The following is a 6,066-nucleotide window of genomic DNA, read 5'->3' as shown; positions in this document are numbered from 1 at the left end:
TAACTGAGGCGCTAAAGCGATCTGTCACGTCACATTAAACGGCGCCAAAACGGTATTTATTTTTTGAATCTCATAATAAGATGGACGTCATTTGAAATCCGAGACTTTGCTTTATATCAAAAGTAACAAAGCACAAAGATTATTGCGATTTATTGGATGGGAGGCGCGCTACATATTCTGTTCATTCATCAACTGAAAACAGACTAGACTAATCGATTCTTGGGATTTAAGAATCGATATCGGTTCGTAAAAATGAGAATCGATTAAAATCGAGAAATCGATATTTTTTACCCAGCCCTAATGGATAGTTAATCAAAAAAAGAAAAAGAAAAAAAAAAATCCTGTCATCATCATCATGTCCTTTCAAAACTTTTTTGTGTGGAGTATCCCTTTAAGAAGTTTGTATTGTTATAAACAGACCAGTGCTGTTATTAACTAAAACTATTAATAATTGTTCTCAGACACTGAAATAAAGCTAAAATAAAAAAAATAAAAAATGAATGAAAAGTTTAAACTTAAAAATAAGTTGCATTTAATAAATAAGTAATAAAATAAAATCACAAGACTCAGGTGTTTTTGTTGGACCAATCATGACTTTATCAGGCAGATTTCTCCAAAAACACTTTGAATTTTCTACATAACACAAATGGAATTACTGGATTGTCACAGCTGAAACCTGATATAAGAATCATGAATTCATGTTCAATACTACTTATTTTCAATGAGCATAAAACTCTGCTGTAACTTTCTCTAGGTGTGCTTTTCAAGAGAATGCTTCCATTCAAAGTAAAAACTCTATATGTTTGATAAATTACAGATGATTGGTAAAAAAATTACACTTGACAGTGATTAAAATTTATATATACTCAATGGATTACATAAGTTTAAAGGAAATATCAGATCAAAATAAATATGTTTTGTAGTTTGTATGTTTATGCAGCCATATTCACATAGATCTGATTATCCATCCCTTTCTCCTAAATGCTGTAATCCTGTTCTCATTCACATTCACTCATTCAACATATATAGTATTGAAGAATCTGTAGTACCATGGAAACAATACCTTTACTTATATGATTATTTGTTATTAGAATCCCAGCTTTAATCCCTGATCAGAAAGAGCTTTTACTATAGAGATTCCCAAACCCAAAATACTAGGATAAAATCCACGTGAATGTTTTTTTCTTACATAGCTCAGTTCAGTCAGCTGTAAGAAGATCCAATTCTACTGCAGAAACAAACATCTACTTCCACATACAACATCCACATACATACTGTACCAAACGCACACTAGCAAATCTATCATATGAAATGATTCATTTAGTGCAAATGACAAGCTAGGCATCAACTCTGCAGTTCTGCACCCATGACTGCACCACACTTCTCTTTCTTTCTATCGTCCAGTGTATTTTGTACAAAGACTTCTGGGCAGAAGCTGTGCAATCAATGGAATATCACCACCTATACAAGCCTATACCTGTCTTCCATACTGTAGGGCAGCAGTAAAGACTCTGAATGGAAGATTCTGAGTGTTGATCTTCTCAAGGTCTGTGAGATGTCTGTCCTTTCATTCCTGTCTTTTTTCTTCATTCATGTATATCTCTCTGCACTGCCGGCTTACTGCAAGAGCTTTGGTAATGCAACCTGTGAAAAACAATTCATTTTGAGTTCAAATTCTCTCAGGTAAAACAGGAAAAGCTCTAAATACGAGACCCAATGAATATATAAAATATACCCTGTTGAAAAAACCAGCATATGCTGGTTAGGTATGTTTTGAAGCATGGCAGTTGGTTTGAGCTGGTTTATGTTGGTCCTTAGTTGGTCATGGGATGGTTTAAGCTGGTTATTAGCTGGTCCTGACCAACTTAGGACCAGCACTTGACCAGCTTAAACCAGCTCATGACCAGCTAAGGACCAGCTCAAACCAGCTGTCATGCTTCAAAGCAGATCTAACCAGCATATGCTTCAACAGGGTATATGCTTTATTAATGTAAATTATTTTTTATTAATTATGTCGTACCTTTTTGAGCTGTCTGATATTGCTGCCCCTAATGGAAGCAAGAAGTTGGTCCCTTGTATTTTGAGCTCCTCCTCTTCTTCCACTCCTATCGTCAAGCTTCCTCTGTGACACGGGCGTCAGGGAGTTCTTCAGGAATTCTCCATCTAGCATTGGAGGTGGAGGTGGTGGTGGTCCTCCAGGCGGTGGTGGTGGCGGAGGTGGTCCACCACCAAGCCCACTGACCCTTTTCTTATGAGTTAACTTGGGCGACGGGGCGGGTGACGGTATGGGAGAAGGTATAGGAGAAGGCCTGGGTGAGCCTCTTGGGGAGCCTTTACCAAAGCCGGGTTTTGGAACTTCTAATGAGTCTTTCTTGTCTCCAGCACCTTGGGCTTGAGCCTGCTTCTGTTCCTGCAGCCGCTTTTGCCGTTGACGGTCCATATTGCGACTAAGAATATTAGTCATGGTCATACGAGGACCAGCTAACTCAAAGTGGTAGCCCAGTTTCAGAAGAGTTGTGTTTTCTTTTAAGATTTTGGTCATCTCCATCTCAGACTTTCCTCCAATGATGTGTCGCTGGTTGTGGAAGCGTAGCTCAGTGAGTGTGGAGTTATGTTGGAGGGCATGGATCAGGGCCATGATGCCTTTGCTAGTAAGAAGATTGGAATCCAAATTGATACTAGTGATGCTTTTGTTATTGCGTAAGGTCTCGGCAATAGCATAGGCCACATGGTCATCGGCACGGCAGTTAGCCAAAGAAAACGCTTTGATGTGTGTGTTGTTTTTCAAGGCCTCGGCGAACTGAATAAGCGTTTTGGTTTTTATGACCTCAGAATTGTTCACGTTCAGATCAGTCATGCCCGGATCGTTGCGACGAACTCTCTCAAGATCTTCATCAAACATGCTGGCTGACTCGTCCTCCTCTTCCTCCTCTTTGGTCTTATTTTTTGAAATGGTGTCTGAGACACAGTTTCCAACGTTCTCTTCCTTGATGGGTTCATGAATTTCATTTACGATTTCATTTTGGTTCTGAACATCCCCTCTTCCCTTATCGCTTGTTTTTGCATTATATTCCTGCGGCTTCTTCACATTTTCAGGAACTGTTTCAGGTTCTTTCTCTTTATTTTCAGCAAGTCCCCTCAATTCCAACGTGGGGCCCTCTTTCGCCTTTTCGCTTGACCTTCTTATTTGTTTTTCATCCTTGTCCTTTTTCTCTTCTTTCGTCTTGTCTTCTAGAACCTGATTTTGCTTTTCGTCTAACCTTGACGTATAGCCTTTCGTCTTGTTCTCCTCTCTCTTTCTAATCTCTTCCTTTCTCTCCCTTTCCTTCTCCTCTTTCTCCTTTATCTTAGAAATCATCTCCTTTGCTCTACTTTCCCCAGATTCCCTTTTCCGATTGTCTTCCTTTCTATTTTTCTCTTTACTATCCTCCTTTTTCTCCTGAAGCTTAGAAATTAATTCTTTGGTTTTGCTGCTGCTACTTTCTCTCATCTCTCTTCTATCTTTGAGTTTACTCCCATCATTTTGTTCTTTCACCTCTACTTTTCTCTCACTCTCCTCGTCCTTCTTGGAAAGGGCAGATGGGCCAGATTTGTCATCTTTGGTGCCCTCTGTGACTCTACGGGTCCTGTCTTCCATTCTACCGTCACGTTTAGGGAAGGAAGAGGAGGAGGGGGTCCTCTGAAGTCCTCCATCTCTGCTGTCAGACGTGGAGGTATTCTTCTCTTGGCTCAGGCCCATCTTACGCAGGTACTCTTGCTTCCTGCTCTCCTTCTTCTGCTCTCCCTAAGGATCAAACATGTATGAATTATGGACAAATTATGGTGACATATACAATAAATTCAATATTTTTTGTTTTGAGGGAGCCGACTGGAGGAAATACCAGTGGCTTAGGCCTATATATCAACATGAAAATGTTCAAATGAAGCCACTGCTTTGACAAAGATGATTATATAAAAGCTGTTGTGCATGCACATTGGATTGGATGTTTACACTATGCACAGTCGGTTGTTTCACAGTGAAGACGTAAACTTGCACAGTGGCTAAGTGTTTGATTTGTGAGCCACACTGTTTTGCACTGGAAAGCTCCAGCCTTGGAAGACTTATCCTTAAAAGGCAGTGAGCAAAGGAGCAATCAACCAAGGAACTTCAACCGAGCCAACATTTCAAGAGAGTTTAACATCTAAAGAGACTCCATTAGGTCCTTCAGATACATTTCTCCTGCTTGTATTATGTCTTTAAATAGAAAAATTATTCAAAAAGTAAACATTTACATATAGCAATCAGTTAAAGTAGTCTAATTTGTAAAAGTTGTACAAAATAAGGTGACTTTCACTATGGACATTATACAAGAGTCATAAAATGACATTAAATACAGTAAATCTTTAGCATACACAAAACATCTGTCAAGCCACATTATAGCCTACTTTTATTGATTTATTCTGCCATGTCTTTCAAGGACCTACTATAAGCATGTTAGTTCAATCTCCAGCATTCAAATATTCACAGACAAACTAGGTAGTGGATATTTTACCTCTGTTGAAAGGTTTCTCTGAAAGCGGGATTTGAAATCATCGGTCTGGCTGCTCGATTGTGATTCCTTTTTAACTGGGGCGGTTGGTTTTAAATCCGTTTGGTCCACAACGATTATTTCACTCGGATCTGGATCGGGAACAACCGATACCTCTTTCTGCAGCTCCTCCATTTCTTCGGGTGACAGGTTTGACAGCAAACTGTCGAGGTCCGGGTCCTCGCTCACCTGTCGCCCGGTTTTAGTGAGTCCCCTCACTTTCCTCCGGGACATAGTTGCGTTCAATAATGACACAAACTTCTGAAGAATTTGCTGAAAATATCCGTGTATTTTTCAGTTATTTTACCTTTTGAAATAGAGCTGTCAAGATTAGAAAGTGAAGACGATAAACGAGGAAAATAGTCAAATTGAAGCCCTTCTGGATGTGAAAGGAACGCAAGGAGCAGCGCGAGACGCGATGGACTGTCAGAGCAAGTTTGTAGTGCTTGGACATTCCTTGAAATCCATCGAGCACATGCCCATATTTAGATGGGGGTACATATTCCTTTAAAGGCAATTGGGAAGGATATGGTTTACTAAAACTCAAAAGCATCCCAGAAACATACTGTTACTTCCTGGTAGGAAATAAGGATTCCTGGAGCACTGACAATATTTTTCCAGTGATGTTAAAGAATGTTATAGAAATAGATTGGATAATAGGGTGCTGTGCTATTCCAGGAATCAGTTTAATTTGATTCAATAGAATATAGGCTATTCATAAATTTGAAATGATTATGTTTCATCTAGGTAAATTAATGGAAGCTAATCATAAGCCAAGACCACAAATGGTTGCAGCAGAGAAACAAAAGAGCAGGATCTAATAGCAGCAGTTTATTTCATTACAAACTCAAAATGACAAAATACTCAGGATACTCATAGATCTAAAAACATGAACATAACAACCATCATTCGGACGAGAACTCAAAGACCTCCTGAAAACAGGCTCAATATATACCAACTTATACCAATCAAAGAAATGAGAAACAGGTGCGGTCCATTAATTAACAATGAATAACCATGGGAACAACCTCAAACAAAGGAAACAGAATAGGAAACAATGAAAAAGCAACCAATATTCAAACTCAGACAAAACATGATCAAATGTGACATTTTACCCCGTTCAAAAAGGTGTGACCATGTGCCTTAAAAAACAAAGTCCAACAGAGGAGAGGAGAGTGGGAGGGGGCTTAGGAGGATGAGGAGCAGGCAGAAGGGACCACCAATGATGAGGGAGGAGCCAGGGGGGAGATGATGGGGGAGGAGCTAGGGAGGGGATGACGGCGAGAGGAGCAAGGTAGTGACTATGAACAGAGCCATCAGGATGAAGGTCCACGGCGGAAACGAAGGAGGGAGGGGCTAGGCTGTAGCCAGGAGGCCAACCGACTGAGGTGGAAACGATGGTGGTAGAGACCCAGGCGGAGCCGAGGAGACGAAGACCCAGGGCGACACCGATGGACTGGAGGGCCGAGGCGGGACTGAGGTGGAGACGGGGACTTGG

General features: G+C 40.4%; 1 protein-coding gene across 1 annotated transcript; it reads right to left on the bottom strand.

The window, feature by feature from the left end:
• Positions 1-573: 573 nt before the first annotated feature.
• On the bottom strand, positions 574-5,019 carry lmod1b (leiomodin 1b (smooth muscle)). The gene is made up of 3 exons (XM_051911775.1): positions 4,533-5,019; positions 2,021-3,784; positions 574-1,644 (listed from the first exon to the last, which is right to left on the bottom strand). Exons 1-3 carry the CDS (start codon positions 4,800-4,802, stop codon positions 1,618-1,620), a joined length of 2,061 nt encoding a protein of 686 aa, XP_051767735.1. The 5' UTR covers positions 4,803-5,019; the 3' UTR covers positions 574-1,617.
• Between the last annotated feature and the right edge of the window lie 1,047 nt (positions 5,020-6,066).

This window comes from Ctenopharyngodon idella, chromosome 11 (assembly GCF_019924925.1).
Source record: "Ctenopharyngodon idella isolate HZGC_01 chromosome 11, HZGC01, whole genome shotgun sequence".
Taxonomy (NCBI): Eukaryota; Metazoa; Chordata; class Actinopteri; order Cypriniformes; family Xenocyprididae; genus Ctenopharyngodon; species Ctenopharyngodon idella.
Note: the sequence above shows the minus strand (reverse complement) of the source record. Positions and strands in the feature narration are given on the sequence as shown.

Excerpts from the sequence above, each read along its gene's own strand:
- lmod1b (XM_051911775.1), bottom strand. The coding sequence starts at position 4,802 with ATGTCCCGGAGGAAAGTGAGGGGACTCACTAAAACCGGGCGACAGGTG. Across the intron at positions 3,785-4,532 it reads AGAGAAACCTTTCAACAGAG|GGAGAGCAGAAGAAGGAGAG; the intron begins GTAAAATATCCA and ends TTTGATCCTTAG. Across the intron at positions 1,645-2,020 it reads ATATCAGACAGCTCAAAAAG|GTTGCATTACCAAAGCTCTT; the intron begins GTACGACATAAT and ends TGTTTTTCACAG.